Here is a 22043-nt window from a genome sequence, read left to right as displayed (position 1 = left end):
TTAATTTAACAGCATTTATAAGTGCTGATGAGAGGTAGATTAACTTTTAAATGTTTAATAAAATCCGCTGTCACGGCGCTTCCTAACTTGTCCTCTAGAGCGCGCTGCGGCTGAAACGAGACCACAGAGTTCAGACATTACTGCGTCTGCTCGTAAATGTGTCAATTACCGCTCACAAATACATGTACTTCCACTTATTGATTTCAAACTAAACGCCTGTTTGTAAGCCCCCATTTCCGGAAGCGTTATGACAGAAACGGGCTTTTATTTTTACAAACATGAACGTAACTTCCGCTTAACTTCAGTCGTACTTGATAACAGTCCTTCGCTTCATCCAAACATTAGCTCGCAGCTCAAATTAGCCTCTAGCTAGTACAAACTCTCCACAATCGTTAGTTTAGAGTTTATTAATCTATGAGCCGCAAAAGAAATCAGAGTCTCGCCGAAGAAAGCTCGTCTCCCGAACTCCTCATGGAGCCGCACGGGTCCTCAAGCCGAACCGATGGCGATTTCCTCGACCTGGAATCCGATGAGGAGCTGCTGTGCTCGGTTAGCGATATCGCGGAGCACCTCGGCAGAAACATCACCGTGGTGCTCCAGGCAGCCCTGTCCGACATCCGCAAAATGGTCAGCATCAGGATCCGAGTCCTGAAGATGGAGCTGCGCGAAAAAAACCAAGAAATCGAAGTTTTAAAGGCCAAACTGACGGCCGTCCAGAGGGATGGCCGGGACCCCTTCCCCGGTGTCGCCACTATGGAGCCTTGTGCAGATACTGGCCTCAAGAAGCTCGACTTCCACAAGCACAACAGCGTGGACCCCAGGAGACCCAAACTCGTTATGCCCGGGGTCAAAAGAGAGAACATTGACGCTATCTGCGATTATCTGATGAAAGACAAGAACTCCAGGGGCTGTTCGGACACAGACGGAGATCAGAACAGCCAAGCCTCCAGCGACAAGGAGCCCCGCCAGGAGGCAGAGAGCCACCCCCTTCACCTGTGGCCGGACAGCGGGATGGCCGGCTCCGGGTCCGTGCAGGGAGACTCGGACTCCACCGCGGAGGATCTGTTTAGCATGATCCCCTCTGGCAGCAAAAGGATGTACGACTACGAATGGATCCCACCCATGGAGTATTCGTCCGATCTCAAAGGTGAGACGGAGAGGAGCTCTGCAGCCTCAGCAGGCATGCAACAAGTAATATTCCTTTATTATAACATTACAAAGGAAGTGGGCCAAAGTTCTGGTCTGGACCACTGACGCATCATTTATGAGCTTAAAAAGTCAGAAGTGTTTATTGAGTCTGAGATTTCTAATATAATAATGGTGCGTCGTTAATAATCTGATATTTTCTACAACTATTCTTAAAAAACAAAGGCAGACATTTACGTGTTATTTCAGGGAAACATCGGGATTTAGGCCGTTATAGTGAATATTTGTTTTATTCCACAGTCTTAACAGCCACATCAGTGGACTGGAGACTCTTAGGTCACTGCTGGGTGTGTGTGTGTGTGTGTGTGTGTGTCCTATGATGGTGACAGGTGACCTGTACACCTGTATAGCGTGTTTTCCTGCCCCTGTCCTGTTGACCGCTGGGATGCACACTAGCACTCCCGTAACCCTGATCAGGTACAGAAGCGGATGGCTAGCTTTAGCCAAAGCTAAGTTCCTGGTGTTAACAGTGGTTATTTTAACGTGAAGATCATGCGCTGCAGTGTGAAACGCACAAACATGAAGATCAGATCAAACTTCCTGTTGATCAGAAAGGTCGACGGGAAAGTCCGGATCGCTGTAATTGATTGTTTTTATTTTTAAGATGAATCATCAGGGGTGTAAAGATGAAGAGAACGTTCCCTGTTTGTGTTCAAAGTGATGAAGGACGCCGAGTGTGAGAACGCTCCCGGTGCTGACGCGGAGGAGGTTGATGAAGACGAGCTGTCGCCGAGGGAGAGGAGCGGAATGGAGACAGCCCAGGCCCCGCTCTCAGATGTCCCCGCCTCCGAGTTCTCTATGGAGCCCCCAGGTTCTCCAGGGGAGGATGAAGGGCCCCTGGAAGGCCCCACAGACCGGCCTGTAGCAGGTGGGCGAGCACGTGGGACATCCTTGTGTACATGTGTGACATGTGTGACGTCTCTGTTAGCAGGCCCTCAGTTCCAGAGTCACCCCTACATCTGCTCTCTGTGCGGAACCTTCTGCCCGGACGCCATCTTCCTGGAGGAACATGTCAAGCTGATTCACTCGGATTCAGCCGAAGCCCTCGCCCTCCAGGCCCTCCAGTCCTGCTCCGCCGCCGTAGCAGATGGCACTGGTGAGTCCAGGAGGGGTGGAGGGGGGCAGGACGAGGGGGCTTCGGGAGCGGGTTCCAGCCTCAGCGCTGGTGGGGGGGCGATGAAGAAGGAGATCAAAATCGAGGGAGCGTACGAGTGCGGGGACTGCGGCCGCCATTTTAACTACCTGGGGAACCTACGGCAGCACCAGCGCATCCACACCGGGGAGAAGCCCTTCGTGTGTCCTGAGTGCGGGGAGAAGTTCCGCCACGCCGCCCGCCTCAAGAGCCACCGGCTGGTGCACAGCGGAGCCCAGAGCCCCTTCCCCTGCCCTCAGTGTGGGAAAGGCTTCTCCGTCCTCTCTGGACTAAAGAGACACCAGCGGGTGCACACTGGCGAGAGCCCGTACGCCTGTCCCCAGTGCGGGCGCCGCTTCAAAGAACTGGGGAACCTGTACACCCACCAAAGGATACACAGCGGGGCCACGCCCTACTGCTGCCAGCAGTGTGGACGCAGCTTCCGCCACCTGGGAACCTACAAGAGCCACCGTTGCACCCCAGCGCAGTGATGGGCAGAGATGGCGATGAGGGCTGATGCCCGCGTGGTGGTCTCCGGCAGGATCAGGATCAGGACCGGGGGCGCCTCAGCACCAGTTTGTGACGCCTGGAGCGGCGACGCGCCCACCTGCAAACCAGTCAGGGAGGCGGAGGTCGTGTGGAGGTGTTCTTAACGGACCACATCAGGGCAGAATCTTACCAAAGCTGTAAACATGGCTGCCAAACTTTCTGGATCTGCTTCCAGATTTCCATCAAATTTATCGATCTTAAAGAAAGAAATTCCGCCCAGACCTTCCTGGTCCCTGAGTATGCGTAAACCGGGTTTATTCCGAGAGAAACATTAATAAATTCGTAATAATTTCATCTCTATTTTACATATATTGGAATATTTAATGCCTTGTGTGGCAATTAATTAGATATGTGGTTAAAATTTGTGTCGTTACTCCTTCTGCCAGCAGAGGGAGACATACCTCAGCACTTCAACCACCCTCAGATTAAGCTCTGTTGGTTCTGAAAACAGAAGCTTCCTCCCACAAATGGCTTTGTAATGTTTCGACTCCACGTGTAAAAATGCTAATTTTAAGTTAAACATCAGGGTAAAGGTAAACTCTGGAGCTGCTGTGATGAAATGAATCACATAATTTTGAATTTGCCATCGTTACAGGAAGGATTTACAGAATCAGGTCTCAATCTTGATACAGACTACCCCTCCGCCATCATTATCATCATCATCATTATCATCATCACCACCTCTGGTAATTGAGACGGCCAAGTTCTCTCCTGCCATCGTGTGGACAGACTGTGTAACTACACCATCACGTGACTGTTCCTGGTGCTACAGCTTTGATACAGCTGAAGTTTTCTCCGCTTTTCAACCATCATGTGATGTATATTTCTAATTTTCCACTTGTGAAAAATAGTGTGATTGCAGAAGAGGACAGAATAGAGCAAAAGTGAGATCAGTATTTACTCTTTTCCATTCAAAGGAAACCTGTAACCGACAAAAAGTGACTTGTTGTTCACGTTCACGCGCGTCAGACTCATCTGTAGAGTGGTAGGACTGTGGAAGGAGGTTAAAAATAGCCTCCTATGGACGTCAAAACTCATGATTGACAATCTACTTTCTAATAAAACACATCTAATATCATGAACCGGTGTTTTCATTCATCATCGATTTAGATCTGACTGATGCATATTTACCCGTCAGTATTCCAGCAGTTTCAGGCATGATGTGTGTTTCCAGCTGCAGAGGGACCGTCCTCGGGTTTACCGCTACGCTGAGCTCTGCCTCCGGCTGTGCAAATGTCAGCTCACTCTGCAGGTCCCACCACCCCCAAACACACAGGTTGATGTGGAATCGGTTCCAGAGACCACCAACACTCGGGTGTAACGTTCTCAACCACATTCTTGCACGTTTACCAGTTTTATTAGAAAGATTTATGATTTGATGGTGATGAACCGAAGCATCTCGCTGACATTAACAGTCAAACCTGCTCCGGACAATATTTACTAAAATAAGAAAGCAATAGCAAATATAAAGGACCAACCACATTTTCCCTGCATCATTCTAAAACCTCACCATCTCCCGCCTGTATTAACGCGTTTCATGCCTCTCCGCTCCCTCAGGCCTCTTTAAAATGTCGAGTGAGATGCAGAAGCAGAATACATCAGGTAGAGGGGAGAGAGAGAAAGAGAGAGCGAGGGGTGGGGGGGGGGGTTGTTGGGAGAAGCAGAGCACCAGCGGCAGGGAGACGGTTGGTGAGCTGAGGAGACAGAGCGCACGGCAACAGTGGCGGACAGATGCGTGGATGCTGACACGTGCACAGTGGCTGATGGGAAGAGAGACGGCACCGGTTTGTTATCCTCCAGAGACCAGATCTGTTCATCTTTGCCGCCACAGCGTCCTGAAGCGGATGACAGGAGCCCGGCTGAGGGTAAGTTCCCAGCAAAGCCCTCAGAAAGTTGACCAATCAGACCAGTCAAGGTCAGAACCCTTTGCCTTCACCGCAGATGTTCTGTTTTCATGTCATCAAACCTCCAGCTCTTCATTTCCACTCATTTATTCCAGCAGAGGAGGTGATGAGGGTCTCTTCTGGCTACTTTCATCCACACGTGTGTGCAGGTGTAACGGGGGAATCGTCACTGTATTCAGCGCGTTAGCATGTTTCATTAGCATTTTAAAAAAAATGGGAAGTGAAGTTGATGGTGAGCATGTTTTGGAATGTGATGCTCGATCCTCAGCAGGAGGTGAAGGAGCTGTTCCTCCAGCTCCTCAGCTCAAGGGTTCCAGATGGTTCAGCTCCAGGCAACCACCTTTGCGCCACAGAAGAGGCGGAGCTTTGCGTGTCTGATCGGATGAAAAGCTAAATTAGAAGTGAGGGAAGCTCACACCGGGGTGAAACATGTTGCAGCAGCTTTCTGCTCACTTCCTGCAGAACTAACAGGTTTACATGCTGCAACCAGAGCGAGGAAGAACCAGAATCTGATTAAATGAACCCTTTAAATCTCCCGTCTCGTTATGACTGAGGACTTTTCCTCCTAAACCGAGTCTGTTCAGGACATTTTCTTCATCTCATTAAAGGCAGATTTCATGTGCAGCGACTGCAGCGTCTTAAAAATGCTGAACGGACGCTATTTTCTGCATAATTAGTGCAGCTTCCGCACAAATCCTGGTGAAAACAACAACAACATCACTGCTTCTTTATCAAAGCATCTTCAGTCGGAGGCACATCTGCCATCCGGGGGACACGAGCATCGCTTCACGCGCACCTGAATGAGCGCCATGCTAACACGCTCAGCCCCGTCTCTGCATTTTTCCGTCCTCGCTGCATAACAATACAGAAGAAGCTGTTTGAAATGGAGATGAGCCCCCTGGAGGACACGTGTGCTAGAGTTAAGCCGTATCGTGGACGCGCAGCAGGTCCAAACCCGACCGGAGCGAGATGCCTGTGAGCCATCTGTGGAAACAGAAACATTAATAAGAGCTACAACGACCCCCCCCCCCCCCCCCCGCATCTCCTTGCGTTGCAAAATGGAGGCTTGGAGGTGGAGTTAGCTCGTGCGTGTCACCGTGAGACGCGTGGGTTGATTAAATCAACACCTCTGAGGGCACCGGGTGATTCCTCTGTGATGCTTTCCGAGGACACGCTAGCTGCTGTTTTGAGGAGCTCTTGTTCTTTTCAGAGCCGTCGAGCTCCTTGCTGTTGGTTTTTTAACTATAACAACCACTTTCCAGAAGCTGGGCTCATTTAATGGCACAGGTGGATTTTCCGGGCCGGTGAAGCTAACACTAATTTGGTTTCTTTCAGGTTTTCTTGAATGAGGACCTTTCAAGTGCTCCACGTCGTATCTCTGGCGAGGAGTTTCCTGCATGTTCTGAGGACTGGACTGACTGGAGCGCCAGTAATGGGGTGGAAGGCTTAAACTGGTGGTTCCTCGGGAGGTACTGGAGGTTCTGGACAGCTGGGGGGGCTCAAAGATAAGAACCAAACCTTTAAAACCAGTTCACCCATCGTCAGTGATGGATTTCAATGGGAGTCAGGAGCACGATCCCACCGGAGCTCCGTACAACAGCAGCCTGGAGTACGAGGACTTTTACCAGGAGTCTGAGGCCACCAAAATCATCATCCCGTCCATCTACGCTCTGGTCTGCTGCGTCGGGCTCACTGGCAACGCCATGGTCATCTACGTCATCCTCAAATATGCCAAGATGAAGACGGCCACCAACATCTACATCCTGAACCTGGCCATTGCGGACGAACTGTTCATGCTGAGCGTGCCCTTCCTGGCCACCTCGGCGGCGGTCCGCCATTGGCCCTTTGGCTCTCTGATGTGTCGGCTGGTCCTCAGCGTGGACGGCATCAACATGTTCACGTCCATATTTTGCCTGACCGTGCTCAGCGTGGACCGCTACATCGCCGTCGTCCACCCCATCAAGGCCGCTCGCTACCGCAGACCCACCGTCGCCAAAATAGTCAACGTGTGCGTGTGGGGGCTGTCGCTGGTCGTCATCCTGCCCATCATTATATTTGCCGACACCGTCCCGGCACAGGACGGCGGCGTGGACTGTAACTTCCTGTGGCCTGAAGCGGTGTGGTCAGAGGCCTTTGTGGTCTACACCTTCCTGCTGGGCTTCCTGCTACCGGTCGGAGCCATCTGCCTATGCTACTGCCTGATGGTGGCCAGGATGAGGGCGGTGGGGCTGAAAGCGGGGTGGCTGCAGCGGCGGCGCTCAGAGAAGAAGATCACCCGCATGGTGCTGCTGGTGGTGGCCGTCTTCGTCCTCTGCTGGATGCCCTTCTACATCGTCCAGCTGGTCAGCGTGTTCCACCGGCCCCCGGACCCCATGGTCACCCAGCTTTTCGTCATCCTCAGCTACGCCAACAGCGGCGCCAACCCCATCCTTTACGGCTTCGTGTCAGACAATTTCCGCCGTTCGTTCCAGCGCATCGTGTGTTTCCGCTGGCTGGAGTCGGGGCTGGACGCCGAGCAGGTGGACTACTGCGCCGTGGATCTGAAGAGGCAGGCCACCTGCAGCCCCCTGGACTTCCCCAAAGACTGCATGGCTTCGGAGATGGTGTTTCGCAACGGCACCTACACCTCGCGCACCACCACCGTGTAGAACTGGAGCCACTGACGTATCCTGCTGGACAAACACAGAACTTTGCTTTCAGAATATGTGAATGTCTCATGATTAACAAGAACCAGAAGATTCCAAACGCCTGTTGGGAGACAGAGAGACATTTGGTATTGGTGTTACTGTGCAACAGAAGTTCCAGAATGTGTCATAATGTTTGTTATTTCCCTGGTGTTCTTGTTCGACAGATCTTAATGAATTCTTTGATGTGGATTTAAGACTGAGAAGGAAAAGAAAAGATGTGTCATATTTGCTCTGTGGAACTGTTTAAATGCGTCACTTCACTGAGCGAACGTGTTTTTACAGACACACTAATAGAAGGATCCACCCACGGAAACACCGACACTCGTGATCTTCAGGTCTTTTAGATTTTAAGAGTCCGTTCATACGACAGGGGCGACCAACCACTACTCTCAGATTAAGGACGTGAGGCCACCTAGGAACAACAAAACCAATTGCAGCTGTGGCCAGTGACCGAGCAACATGCGTGCTGCTATCTGAGCTAGGTTTGTTATGACTCCTCCTCGCTGCGTGTCAGTTGCTAACGAACATCGCCAATTATTGGCCTGTCCTGCTCACTATAGCATTTTCAGTTGTTATCACGGATCCGTGTGAACGCACATCATTTTCACACTTTGAAAAAACATTTCCGTTTGTCGCGTAGACGTGTCCTAGTGTGAGGCTGATGGGGGCTGTATCGAGCCTCCACAGGGTTCCGCTGAGGAGGTGTGAGAACCTTCCTGCTGAGAGGCAGCACAGATACTCCCTGTTTCAGGAATTCATCCTGTCAACATTGAAAAACACATTTGGCATCACTACCAGCAATTGTTTTTTATGGAAACCATCATAAATACGTCAATTAGCTAAAGGTTCCTCTGCACAGATTAGCAACAGTAAATAAACCCCAATATCAATGTAATTAATGCTGAAATCACACTGTTCAAACACATTAATTACATTCAGTTGATTATCAGAAACAGTTGCTCTTTAATCAGGAGGAACCAACCAGCTGAGACCTGTTTTCTCCCTGTTCCAGGTGAGAGGAGGAGCAAACGTGGTAAAGCTGTTTCAATGCACTTTATAAGGAGCTTCTGAACTGACAGTCTGCAGGAGGATTTTGGAGACAATAGAGTGGCTCGAGCATGAGGGCAGAGGCAGTCTGCTGGCGTGAGGGAGCCTCAGAGAAAGGGGCCATCTGTGTTGTATGAAAGGGTTCTGTCAAACAGGAGGAGGACATCCCTAATCCTCGAGGGGTTGCATCATGTCTTCTGACAGATGAACAAGCTTTGTTGGCGTATTTGTCCAAACAGAATCATATTTCAGTTAAACGGCAACTTCCTTGGTTCTCCCCGTTTACGTCACTGGGGGGAAGACTCAGATGTTCTGTCCTCGTTCTAACCCGTCTCTGGGGTGATGATGAAGAGACTCCCTCCCCGTGTACCGGGTTGAAGATCAGGGTAAATGATCAGACCGACTCTGATCTTCTCACCCGGAGTTCATGTTTAGCATGGATGCTCCTCATAAAGGGCCTCCAGAATGTCTCAGCAGATCCCATGATACAGCCGGCTGCTGGCGCACATGATGTCGCACAGCGAGGAAAATCTGGAGAGGAAATCCCACCACGCGTCATGGTTGTTTAGTTTCTACCAGCAGCTTTGTTGGGAAAGGTCTCTCGGCTCATCCTAGGAGGTTCACGGCAGACTGTGCAGGTTTGGACCTTCAGAAGTGTGTGTAATAATCTGTAAATGTGCGTGTTGATTTCAGTTTAAAAGAGCGATCTAAAGAAATAAAAAAGAAGAGCTCTGTGTTGTCGGCTTTGAGGGCTGTGGAAGAATACAGGCACAAAGAGAACAATGGTGGAAAAAAAGAGAAGATGGAAACAAAGAGAGGGTGTGTTCCAAAGAGGGGGAACTCTGCTGACAGCGTATGCTGCAGTACTTTCATGGAGCTAATTAGAAAATCATGCAGCATGAAGCCTGTGTTTGCGTCATTATTATTATTATTATTAAAAATGTGGCCCAGTCGGGCTAATCTCAATTTTCCTGTCAGACTTTGGCCTCTAGCTTCCCCACAGGCTAGCTGCAAAGGTGCCAACATGCCAGAAGATAAGTGCCAATTACAGCGGGTAAAAGTCAATGACTCGTGATGCGCTAAGCGTTGGCGGTTTACCAAACGAATCGTCATATCGGGCTGAGGTGGAGGATTTACCAGAACCGGCCGTGCGCACGTGGGGAGGAAACAGCTTTGCTTCCCATCAGCGAGCACATCCACAGAGACGCCTGTTTCAGTAATGAAGCCACGCAACAATTCAGATGGACGCGTGGATCCTGGAGCCGCGGTGATTGGAGACATTACCTGGAACAGTGTCACATCTGTTCAGCGGAGTTATTTTTGTTTTCTATATTGTATATATTTGCCCCCCCCCCCACCAAGCGTCTATAGTGGCCTCATGTCGACATCGTTTGTGTGTTTTGGTTGCTCATCGGCCTCCCACTCTGTTCCAGTCGATCCAGTGATCATTGTAGGCAGAGCTGAGGGCCGGACCTAAGCCGAAGGAGGAAGTGTGAGCGGGGCCACGGCGCTGCCCTCGGTGAACCCCCCCATTTCGAGCTCGCGTTGGGATCCGGGCCGGGATGGGATGCGAAGAATACGCTGCTCTGGTTTCATCTCTGCAGGGCTGCAGCTGGAGTCGATCCCGCTCAAATGGCAGCACAAGGCAGACGGAGGGGGGAGATTAACTCCAGATGTGAGAGGTGTACAGACCGACAGAGGGGGTGGGGGAGTGCTCGGACCCAACCGGACCCACCCGAACCTCTTTCTTCGGACCTGTTTATCGGTGAAAGTTAACTGCCTCATGCATACAGCAAACAGCTCCTGCAGGGACAGAACATTTTCGCTGTTATTGCATTCTTACAATGTGTTTTCAGGCATCTCATTACTTTGTAATGTGGCTTTAAAGTGGCAGATGCAGTATTTCAGTGATGTGAATCTAATTCCGTCCCAGAGCCAGTGGTTCTGCTGTGTTTTCAGAATAAAGAACATTTGGCAACGGCACTGTGGAGCATGCTGACCCACCTTTTTCTGCTTTTCCTGCTGACCCACAGTCAGGTGGACACAGCCGATTCTCCCTGAAGTGATGCAGCGTCCCCAGTCTGGCCGGATTACCTGACGGATTAACCTTTGACCTTCTGGTCCTCCGTCAGATGGCGGCATTAAACATTGTTACTGCGCCCACTTGGCACAAGAACCAATGTTCTCCTTGAGAGCGTTCTGCAGTCCAAACGCTCGGGTTTGGTTCAGTCTGCAAAAGTTTTCCCAGATGTGCAGTCAGGTGGTCAGAAGGCTTAAAGACACGAGAATAAATCAAAGAAACGACTGCTCAAATTAAAAACAAATCAAGTCACATGACGCCAAAACCTTCCTGCAGTTCCAAGAAGGACCAAGGATCGATAGTTCTTCAGAACAATAAGCAGAAGAGTTCTTTGCCAAGGTCACTGACTTCTGTGTCTCTCTCTCTCTCTCTCTCTCTCTCTCTCTCTCTCTCTCTCTCTCTCTCACACACACACACACTAAAAGCTGTTTCTCGAACTTTATCACTTGACGTTCCGCGAGGGACTTGAACACGCGGTCCCTTTGGCATCGTTCTTTCATCTGCCTTTAATAAAGCAGAGAACATTTCCAGGAGTGTTCCTCCGGGGGCTCACGCTCTGCTGCTTAACCCTGATTAAACAGCAACTAAAATGTTGCCATCAGCATATAAATGGAGGCATCGTCTCCCTGATGGGGACAAAAAAGACGGAACAAAGAGGAGTTTCGTCTTTCCATTTATCAAGTCAGGTACAGAACAACAGGAACTCTGGCATAACTGAAGTGGGGAAAACATCGCTGGGCTGATGAGACGTCATACAAAGTTAGTAAGGACGCGTCTGTTTCGAGGTCAAACATTCAGGAGGCAGCAACGGGTCGGAATAGCTGAAAAGTTAGGGTCAGAGAACGGCTGGGATTACAGCAGGCAGCTGTGGACCGACTGGTCATATTCCTCTGAGAGCTGTTTAAAAATATGAGTCCTGTAAATAAATCCAAAAAATCTCTTCCAGGATGAAACTCAGTCCAAAGTTTCCTGTTGACTTTAGCTCGTGGCTCTGGCAGACTCTATTCCAGAGCACCACGGTGCAGAATATGACAGAATATGACAGAATATGAAAGAATATGACTATGACGGAGCAGAATATGACAGAGAAGACGAACTAAAACCTTGAGTAAGGTGCTGATGAGAGCAGGTGGAGAGTGTGGATTTCAGGATTTTTGATGTGAAATATGACCGACTGCTACTTTTGTTGATATGCGATCGTCGTCGTCTCTCCATCAGCTCGATCAGTGACTGATTAGCTAATATCCTGCTGTTCAGTTGGGGCTGGTGTGTGTTTGACACTTCACTCACTCCTTTCCCCGGGTATTAGATTCAATCAGGGCCTCAGCGGCAACGCATGTCTCTGCATCTGTTGCGTCGGATTACCTCCGAGCGCCATCTCTGCTAAATTCATTTTCCTGTCGCAGCGCTGCTCCAGGAATGTGGAATGAGGAAAACACAGCCGAGATCGCTCTCTGCTCATTCCAAACACTGGAGATGGGCGCCCAGAACAAACAAACCCACTCCAATCCCAGACAATCGCACAGACTCTCGCAGAAATTGGCCCTATCAAATTTCCTGTGGTTAATTTGTTCACCCCCCCACGCAGAAATCACCTTTAGACACTGCGAAGTTTGTAGCAGCTTGATATTAGACGGGCAATACTTTAAAATCAATATATAAAGTCAAACACAACAGCGACAATGCTCCAATTTTGAAAAATAAATCCCTTGAAAAGTGATGAAGCAAAATATAGCAGCAGTTTTGTCTTCTTCTATGGTCACAGGCAGCCTCCATCTTTTTAATCTGTGATTGACAGGTGGATATACGCTGCACACCCACAGTCAGCATCTGATTTCCTCTGGAATTATTGGCTGCTGCTCATCAGAATGTGATGTTGAGTCCAGATAGAGATCAGGTGACCACACAGGATATGAAGCACACAGTAGATGTGTTGATTCCAAGAAGCTGGAGGTTCTGGAGCGCTGGACGGACCACTGCAGTGGTGGAGAGATTTGAGGCAAATGACCGAAAATCTGCAAAGAGGCAACACGAGGAGTGGGGCTCTTCCTCCAGAGAACGCCTCTCTTCATAAGCCTGTGTTACACAACTTTATTTAAAGAGCTGCTTCTGTACAAATCAAAGATGAGGCAATTTTAAAAGAGGTCAAATGATGTGAAATCAGACAGAGTTTTCATAGAACTAAACATTCTTTATTTACAGGGGAAATCATCCAAATGATCAAATTCATCATCCACGTGTCTACTGGAATTATGTCTTCTCAGAAACACTCATTCTGAGTTTACGGACTGTTTCAGTCTGCCTCAGCAAACCACCAGCTGGTGCTCAGATGGGACCGGATCAGATCTGGGATCAGAGACAGAATCCCAGTGTCTCCTCCAGCGGACCTGAGCTGGTGGCAGAGATGCTCGGTTCTGCTGCGGTGAGCGGCACAACCTTTGTAACTGCTGGAAATGGGTCAGAGGAGGAGAAAGAAAGAGAGATGAGGACCTCCCCCTCGGAGATCCTGATTCTCCTCAGGTCCATGATGAGGCTGCTGGGAGGTGATGGTCATTTTTTTCACTCCTTCCAACTGGGACCACAGCAGGCATACTGGAAATGACACAGTTGACAAAAAGTGTATTTCTGTCCCTTCTTTCAGAGTTCCATAATGTTCTGGAGCTAGTTTGAATGTGTAATTGGGATTATGAATGGAGATTATTTACACCTCTGGGTCACGCTTAGTACCATGTGTAAAGTTAGCTATCATAGCCGAGGCTAATATCCATTTCCTTCACTCGCTTCCTTCTCTGGTTTATTGTAGAGTCCATGAAACATTTCAGGTTCCAGAGGGTAAAGAAATTCAGTACCACAAGAGAAATAAAAAATCTTCTGAGATTTTTTTTTAGCTGATAATGAGTGAAGTTTCATTTTCGGTGAAATGCAGAATTATTTAAGGTTATCAATGAAATGTTTGGGCTCCCTGCAGACAGAAGAAACATCTGATAGTCATTCACAGTTTATCGATAAAAGAAACCCCCTCCCCTCACGAACAGTAATTTACAACATCAATGAAAACATTTGAGCTGTATTTGTTTTTACGCCCTGTCGTTTCTGCCTGATGGAGACAAACGAGCACGAAACAGCGGCAGAAGTTCAACCCTGACTGCCTGCAGCCGCACAGCTGGGGCCGTTCCTACATCTCCTGCTGCGGTGGAACCAAACGGTCCTCTAATGAATCAGAGGTTCTAAAGTGTGACTGATCACCGTTTCACCAACAAGGTCAAAGATAATGTCAGCCAGGGGCTTCTGCTTGCTCCACCCTGAACATCTGCACTTTAATGCCTGGAAAAACAGCTTCCGAGCATGGCCACAGTGGTGGGAGCAGGGTCGATTGGAAGTGTGAGGGGGTAGTAGGGGGTAGGGGCGGGTAGTGGGGGGCCAGTAAGGGTTGGGAGGTCTCACCTGCAAAGTGATGTTCTTTTCAAACCATCGGGTTTAATGCAGAATTTGTACAGTTTGATGGAAAACAGGCACAAAGAGAAAGGATCCGCTACGTATAATAGTGTGACGCATGATCACGCGGCTGCATGATGACATGAAAGGATGTTCCCATGATACCTTTCACTCACTGAGTAACCTTTTCTACACACCTGTGATAACTCTGCTTGTGAGAAACATCATTTCCAAGTCGGTCGCCTCAGGTTAGCAAATTTCAACGTTACAAACGGCAACGAGCGTGTTTCCTATTTCTAAAGGCTAGTGCAAGTGTGAAGCCATCTGATATCAAGCTGTGAGCTCAGTGTATAAAACAACAGCATTTGTACCACAGCGAAGAGCTGCTCAACGTCTCTCTCGGTTTTCTCCATGACAACGCTGAACATCAAAAAGATTCACAGTCAGTGAGAAGAAGACATGTTTGTCCCTCAGCAGGGCCATCACTCACTCCATTTATGTTTATGTTAGCTCCTCTGACCTCTGCTCAAACGTGGGTCATGACCCCCGAGGAGGACGTAGGAGCTCCTTGCTTATCATGAGCCCCAGAGATCCAGTGGTAACAGTCGGCGGCCTTTTTGTTGCGTGGCTGATCAGCAAAGCAGTTGCAGTAGATGATCCCCAGTGTCACCATCAGCACAGTGAAGATACAGACTGGCACCAGTATAGCCACTAGCAGCCAGGTTTTACCCTGCCTTTGCCCATTTTCCTCCTGAACAATATCCACAACCTCACCAGCCCCACCAGTCTCAATTGCAGACGACTGGGTCGGAAAATCCAGGGATGGGTCAGCTGTCTCGTCAGAGAGCGTCTTGTTCAGAGCTCCCTCTTCCTCTGATATATCCTGTGGGAGCTTAGAGTTTTCCCTCAGCAGGTGGTCGTTGGCTTTCTTGTGGAATCCAGAACCTGTGGGCATGTGGGTGACCAGGGCTGAATCCTCTGGATTTCCTGTGTTCTGGTTGGAAGTGGTAATCCCCTTCCACCAATTGTGCGCCCCCTCAGACAGCTTAGTGGTTGAAATCCAAGGGAGTGATGTAGTGGTCTCATCTTCCAGTTCATCTTCATACCAGTCGGGGGTAGTAATAAGAGGGGGCTCTGTGGTGGGTGGAGCTGTTGTGTATAAGGTGGGTATTAACACCCCAATCTCAACCTGAGAGCTCTGCCCTAATTCTGACCAGCTAGTTTCCTCCTTGCCTAAGTCATCCTTATCTTTTACAGGCATCTGGGGTGAAGGCTCCTGTGCTTCAGTGGAAGGTAAGTCCTCTTTGTGGGAGCTGGTGACCCAGATTACACCAGACTCTGCAGTTTTAGGTGGGTCAGTCAGCCACTTCAGAGACTGATCATCCTCCACAGGCCAGTCAGTATTGTGCTGTTCTGTGGCCCAATCATAGTGACCTGGGTCCCACAGCAGCCCAGGGTGGTTGGTGGCCCAAGCAAAAGAGGGGGTCACAGCAGATTGGTCATAATCTTCCTCCATCTTGTGACATGAGTATTGGTCTGACATTAGTTCATAGCCTTCTTCACAGTAGCACTGAAATCCACCCTCAAAATTCACACACATTTGCTGGCAGGTGCCAGGGATCTGACACTCGTCGGTGTCTTGGCATCGGCTCGTGTCCTCGGGGATTGGGGAGAAACCCAGGTTACAGTGGCAGATATGAGAGCCTGCAGTGTTTTCACAGGCGTGTTCACAAGGGTTAGCCACACACTCGTCTGTATCCTCACACGCACCCTCTTCATCCAGGAGGTAACCGTCCCGACAATGGCACTCAAATGATCCCGGAGAATTCACGCAAACATGCTCGCAGGGACTCTGGAGACACTCGTCTACGTCCATACAGTCATGCTCATCCGGGGCGAGCATGTATCCATCAGGACAAGCGCACCGGTAGCTATCTGATAAGGGCAGGCACTCGAACTTACAGGGGGCCCCCTCACAAACATCAGGAAGCTCACAGTTCTGTCCATTTTCTGCTACCTGATAGCCATCTGCACACTCGCAGTAAAAGTGAATGCCAGCAACTCTGCAGTAATGCTCACATCCTCCATTGTCCACCTTGCACCAGTTGTGTGATGCAGGGGGCTCTGAACAGAGAGGGGAGTTTCTTGACCACCCCACTGAGCCATCTTCCTTCAGTATACAAGTAACCGAGGGCTCCTGCTTGACGAGTGACAGGCAGGGTACGGTAGCCTCTGATCCAAGTGGTACATGCGTCAGCAGAGTACTCAGAAGCTTAAATGGTGTAGCGTAGAGAGGATTTCCTGCCCCTTCATTCCACAAGGCACTACACATTCCTTTGTAAGCATAATGACAAAGGTACCCATCCATGTGGGCCATGCAGAAATCATCCAGCCATTTCAAGTTGTCACTTTGCTCTTGAGTGTTGTATCCCATGGCCACACATCGGGGTGTCGAGCACATGCCAAACGAGTCCTCGTTTTGCCAGTTCGTATATTCGGTGTCCTGGTCACCAGTAGTCCAGGAGAAACCCCTCAGTGGCCGAGTGGTGGAACAATGACGAGGCTGGCGCTGCAAGCCGATCCACACCCGCACCTTGGTACGGGAGTGTCGCAGGTCGACAGAGGAGAAAAGTTGGCCAATAGCGTTGGCATCATCCTTTCGCTTGATGGTAGCTAAATTTCCACCGTCCTCCTTGCAGGCTCTCCACGAGTCCAGAAAGGTCTTTCGCTGGAAGTATAGAACGAAGCAGCCATCTGCAGTGCACAGTGCATCTGTTTCTCTCAGTTCCTGACCAAGAATGGAGGGAAGTCCTGAGAGCAGAGTTATGAGGAAAGTAAAGAGAAGAGCAGCAGCACTGCTGACCAAGGACCCCATCCTAATGTACACCTGAATATCCTCCTGTGGGGTCTCTTCTCACTTCTTTACCTTTCAGTGTTTCTTCTTTTTCTGTCACTACTTTTGCTGTCTATCTGAAAACTTTCCCTTCTTTTGGGTCCTCATTGGTGTGCGTGCTCTTTGTCCCACTGAAGCAACTCTGCACTGGAGCTGAGAGCATGCAGGCGATCCTAAACTGCCGACAGCAGCGAGGGAGGGGAGAAAAGGGGGGCAATCACAAGAAAGAGGCAGGGCAATAAGAGAGAGAGTGTAGGGAAAGTATATTTTCAGAGGGGGGTTCCGTTTAGATATGTGAGAGACTGGGGGAGGTGCGCCTGACTTTTCTGGTCATATGGTTTTCATGAGTCCTCTTCATTCTCCTTCTCTGCTGCTCACACACACATTTTCACACGTACACACAGTCGCATTCTCCAGCGTTGAGGCTTCAAAAGTTTTCTCATCTTCAAGAGCTGCACTCTGTCATCTTCACTCAATCATTTCCATCTTCATTTTATTTACATTAATCCATTTGACGCCATGTAGGGCAATGGTACGCTTCCTGACGGGACCTCTAGATGGAGTTTCCTGATCTGGCATGTTTTCAGTGTTTAGGATAACTTTGTTGTTACTCTGAAAGGAACCCAGCATTCTGGCAAGTGTCCATTTGCACACATCTGGCTTCGGACTACAACAGCAGAGCCTTTGGCCAGTGGAGCGGCAGCAGTCCTGCACCTAGAGGACTCAACAATGCTTCTCTGAGAGCAAACAGAACCGAGGTGACGAAGGAGGGGAACGCAGTGGAGGAGGTGAACCTCTGGGTTTACTACCAAAACAAAGTTTGTGTGTGTGTGTGTGTGTGTGTGTGTGTGTGTGTGTGTGTGTGTGTGGATGGGTGGGTGGGAGTGGGTGATGGGATATATGTGATATATGTCAGGATGCTCTTTGGGTTCCCCTCTTATTTAATACACGTGTCTTGGACAAGCTTGAAAGGTTGTTTGAGGGCATCAAATATCTGAATGTGACTTGAAAGCATTCTTGTTGCTGTGGCCGTATAAAACGCATCCCGTGCTGTGACATCACTCGCTCATGTTCCGGATTGAACTTGTGTTTTATGACAAGGGTCGGAATTGAACGCGCGCTCACAAAGATCCGTTTAACTGATTCCAGCCCGCTTGTTTTCCAGCATCCCTAGGAGACAGACTCATGCCAAACGGCAGAAAAATGTGTAACTTGAAACATGTACGACATGCACGGCTGTTGCGGGCATGACAGTTGTGCTGTTGTTAGACATTATCTGTTTCCACAGGCGTTCGTTCACACACACACACACAGGCTGACCTCTGCATACATGCCTGAAACACATGTTCCCGTGTCCCATGGACGGACATTCTGCTCTTTATATCTGGTCCTTTTTGTGTTTTTGCACATTTCTCTTGATCTGGTTGCTTCTATATGATTTATGATGTTTTTGTTTGCAACAGACAACATTTTCTTCCAAAGAATACAGCTAAAGCAGCTGTAAATCCCCAGTTTAAAGAGAATCTAGAGCTGGTCCACGGAAATACGATCGTCGTTTCTCTATCAGACAGACAAATGCTGTTTCAGGAACAAATTAAGAGGCGCACATCCAAAGCCCAACCTTTAGCGACGATTCCTTTTTTCAGTTTCAGCACAAAGCGCTAAAATCTCATTCTATTCTGGCTCAAATGGCTCACAGATCCATCAGCACAAACACAACTGACACGTGCTTGTGTGTATATATATATCATACGATAGTTGGTAGAAATAATGCGTTTCTTAGCAACAGACACGTGAAGAACATGGAGGTGATGCATTTGGGGGCATGGGAATAAATCATTTGTAAAGATGAAGGACGTGGAGATGTGCAGGAGGGATTCTGGGGTGTGAATCAGTCTCCTGAGCAGGTTTTTATCCGTAAACACCGACGGGCTTGGTCGACATCCTGTCCGAATCACAAGAGCAGGTCTGTTCTTCTGTATCAGGAGCTGCTCATCGTGTGTGTGGCTGTTTGTCACCGTGACGAGACCCTTTCTATTGAATTACAGACAGCTAGACAACAGCGTGCTTAAGCAGGAGAGTGTGGGAAACTTCACTTCAGGGCGGAGGGGATCACGCTAATATGGAAGGTGCACCACCAGGAAAAACTATTCACTTCACCACATGCACGTTCAGCAGTCCAGTTTTCAGCAGTGCAGCATGTGGCGAAAGAAAACGTCCTTTTATTTTCAACGAATAACTTTTCTGATCATCCTTCCTCTTTCAGATGTGTCCATCTGATCACACAGGTGTTAAGCCCATTGTTCAACATTCAAACAGCACATTTAGATCTGTAATTCTTTATTTTAATACGACAACACAGGTGAAATATCTTCAAACTGTGCAAAGACCAATATTTCCTAATGTTTCCTCTCTCATCCATCGTAATGACATCACCACCAGCACAGTAAATGCCTTGCAGCAAACGACTGACTTGGAGGCTCTAATGTGCCGGACTCTATTTTCCCCTCATTTTTCTTTGTCACTACACAGATAAGAAGAATGACAAATCCTCATAATGGTTTTATGCAATCTCTGTCATCCTGCTGCTGAAGCTGCTGAAGCTTTTCCCTGCTCACCCCCTTCCTTCTCCCCCACCTCCTCCGCTGAAGACAGGGACAGAAAAACCGGGACGAGTCATCAAAGTGGTCCCGCTCTGTGCCAAACTGGGGTCTTTACTGTAGTATTAAATGTCAAACACGTGGTTTTTTTTTAATTAAAGACAGTGTGTTCATGCTAATGCAGCTAACATCTCTTTGCTCTCGCTGGGTGACGGCTGTGACCCATTTAGGCTGCAGTAATGGGAACCAGCCTTGGTGCTTTGATTTCTGACACCCATGTAAAGTGCATTGTCACGTCTGAAGAACTTGAAAGCATCAAAGACTTGTTTCTGGGTCCTCTGGGGAAGAAAGAGGCTCCACTTTAGAGCGAAAACAGGACCACATCGCTTTGGTTACCTGGTGTTCAGACAGCTCGTAGGAGGAGAAGGAGGAGACTGTTCTACTCGTTCCCCTGTTGTTCTCCATCATTCTGCCAGTGCTTGATCTTGGATTTCAACCTTTTGGCTGGTTTTTAGATTTAGAGTTTACCAGCTGCTCCTTTCCTCGGAAAATTGATCCCTCTAAAACTATTCAGCTTCTTCCTTGCGTCCAGTTCTGCATTCTGCAGACAGAAGCCGTGCTGACATGTGTATACATGGAAAAGGAGACCAGTGCCAGTATCAGTTCAGCAGACAATCCAAAACTAGTTTATTACAATCCAAAGGCTAGTTAATGCTCAAAAATGTAATAGGATGAACAAGCAAGAGGTTCACTGGTGACTCTTTCAGTCAGATCTTGGGTAAAATGTGGCTTCTTCAGTATCAAGCAGGTGGATGGAGGTGGGCACTCTGAAATAGACAGAATGTAACTAAAGCAACCTTTAGTTAGTGCAACTAATCTTGTTATGACTAGTATTTTTCAGGTCAAACCTGTAGGGAATCACCTGGAATGCACCCAAGTTATATCAGCGGTTATATTCTGCATTATAGCACCTTCTTGACAACAATTCCCATTTAGTCTAATATGAATATATTTGATCACACTCAGCAGATTTTGGGATGTTTTTTCTTCAGATGTTGTGAAAGAGGATCAGGAGAAGGAGGAGGCAGCTTCGGCTGTCAGACTGCAAGAAAAAAATGATCAGTGAAAGCACTGACAGTAACTCTTCCTGAGAGATTCCTTCCAAAATATCCCTGAGCTATTTTCTTTAGCTGGTTATTGTGCAGGTTGAAATGGAAACATGCTCGGAAGCTTCGAGAGGAAACCTCAGACAGACCTGCAGCTGCAGCGTTGATAACTAAGCAGCTCTCTTTCCTGCAGAGCAGCTTCATGTCTGGGATCTTATGCTGCTGTTTGTGCTTCGCTTAGCATTAGCATTAGGGTTAGAAACTAGGTAGACAACAGAGGCTTTTGAGGATTCTGGGTTTATCATTTTTCCAGAGCCTTCAACACCAGTGCTAGCATGAGCCTTTGCAGCCCTCACAAGCATCTTCTTCATTATTGCACATTCGTGTGGTTCTCCAATGGTTCTCCAAGATCTCCAATGAGATGGGGGAGATAGCAGGAGACGGGCCAGTAAACCAGTAATGGTGGAGACCTACAGGATGAGCTCCAGCGGGACACTGGGGCGTGTGTGTTTTTGCTCAAACTGTCAGAAACTGCTTTCATTAAAGCTGGACATGCACCACACGTCAGCCCGGCCATCATATAGCGTGGCTGGTATTTACCAGAGAGCACCAGAAATGGCAGATTGGAGCTGCGTTCTCTTCACAGACGAGAGCAGCTTCCCTTTGAGCTCATGTCACGGTTGGGAAAATCTGTCTTGCGCCGCTGCGGTCGGCCCTGGGTTCCTCAGAGACTGACTGATGCGCTAATCCGTGTCTGTTAGGAGATCCCCAGGAGACCGCACATCTTCCCAACAGGAGCACATCCAGATGTTGTGGGAAGTGCAAACACGCAACATATCTGGTGAATCTTTTTTAATGATGTTTTTAAAATGTCAGCTTCAAACAGATCACGCAGCAACCATCTACGCAGCCCCGATCACATGAGGAAAAATGTCCCAGTTAGCACCGGGGATCAGGGAGTGTTTCTAAATCTGGACGTGAAAACAGCACGGTGCTGCAGGAGCCTGAGCTCCAGATGTGGGTAGACCCATCTGCAAGGTCAACTTGTCTGCAGATGTTTCCTCACACCTGACTCCAGTTTAATCCTTTTATCACCAGCAGACATCAGAAGGCTTATTAAGGAGATGATCACCAATCGGACTCTGAAGGATGTAAAAGAACCGTCTGTCACCCACTCGTAGGACACACATCATCAGCTGGGGCACATTTGGCTTCATGTACCAAAGGTTTTTGAGTTCTTTACAAAAACATGCAAAAATAGGAGAAGAAATGAACTCAGCGTCCGGTAAAAGCCATCCCATCACCCCCACGGACTTCACCGCAGAAACATGACTTGGGCTGTCAAACGTGGACAAAGTGCTGCAGATAATGTATGTAATCTCACATTCCTGTGTGCAGCGTCCA

At 48.7% G+C, this 22043-nt stretch overlaps 3 protein-coding genes across 4 annotated transcripts; 2 read left to right on the top strand and 1 right to left on the bottom strand.

Annotated features, from left to right (window-relative positions):
- Positions 1–321: 321 nt before the first annotated feature.
- znf16l (zinc finger protein 16 like) lies at positions 322–3969 on the top strand. 2 transcript variants are annotated; one of them, XM_057028243.1, is made up of 3 exons: positions 322–1147; positions 1865–2074; positions 2138–3969. In XM_057028243.1, exons 1-3 carry the CDS (start codon positions 415–417, stop codon positions 2827–2829), a joined length of 1635 nt encoding a protein of 544 aa, XP_056884223.1. In that variant the 5' UTR covers positions 322–414; the 3' UTR covers positions 2830–3969. The 2 variants fall into 2 exon arrangements, with proteins under 2 accessions (XP_056884223.1, XP_056884222.1); XM_057028242.1 differs by having other exon boundaries at positions 2135–3969.
- A 579-nt stretch (positions 3970–4548) lies between these two features.
- Positions 4549–10508, top strand: sstr1b (somatostatin receptor 1b). Its single transcript, XM_057028249.1, has 2 exons — positions 4549–4752; positions 6127–10508. The coding sequence occupies exon 2, from the start codon at positions 6339–6341 to the stop codon at positions 7437–7439; it is 1101 nt and encodes a 366-aa protein (XP_056884229.1). The 5' UTR covers positions 4549–4752; positions 6127–6338; the 3' UTR covers positions 7440–10508.
- A 2267-nt stretch (positions 10509–12775) lies between these two features.
- Positions 12776–17117, bottom strand: cd248a (CD248 molecule, endosialin a). Its single transcript, XM_057027683.1, has 2 exons — positions 14561–17117; positions 12776–13197 (listed from the first exon to the last, which is right to left on the bottom strand). Exon 1 carries the CDS (start codon positions 16913–16915, stop codon positions 14567–14569), a length of 2349 nt encoding a protein of 782 aa, XP_056883663.1. The 5' UTR covers positions 16916–17117; the 3' UTR covers positions 12776–13197; positions 14561–14566.
- Between the last annotated feature and the right edge of the window lie 4926 nt (positions 17118–22043).

Source organism: Takifugu flavidus, chromosome 3 (genome assembly GCF_003711565.1).
Source record: "Takifugu flavidus isolate HTHZ2018 chromosome 3, ASM371156v2, whole genome shotgun sequence".
Classification (NCBI taxonomy): domain Eukaryota; kingdom Metazoa; phylum Chordata; class Actinopteri; order Tetraodontiformes; family Tetraodontidae; genus Takifugu; species Takifugu flavidus.
This window is presented reverse-complemented; position numbering and strand designations above follow the sequence as displayed.

Coding starts and splice junctions, on each gene's coding strand:
- znf16l (XM_057028242.1), top strand. CDS start 415: ATGAGCCGCAAAAGAAATCAGAGTCTCGCCGAAGAAAGCTCGTCTCCC. Junction 1,148..1,864: donor GTATTCGTCCGATCTCAAAG/GTGAGACGGAGA, acceptor TTGTGTTCAAAG/TGATGAAGGACGCCGAGTGT. Junction 2,075..2,134: donor CACAGACCGGCCTGTAGCAG/GTGGGCGAGCAC, acceptor CGTCTCTGTTAG/CAGGCCCTCAGTTCCAGAGT.
- sstr1b (XM_057028249.1), top strand. CDS start 6,339: ATGGATTTCAATGGGAGTCAGGAGCACGATCCCACCGGAGCTCCGTAC.
- cd248a (XM_057027683.1), bottom strand. CDS start 16,915: ATGGGGTCCTTGGTCAGCAGTGCTGCTGCTCTTCTCTTTACTTTCCTC.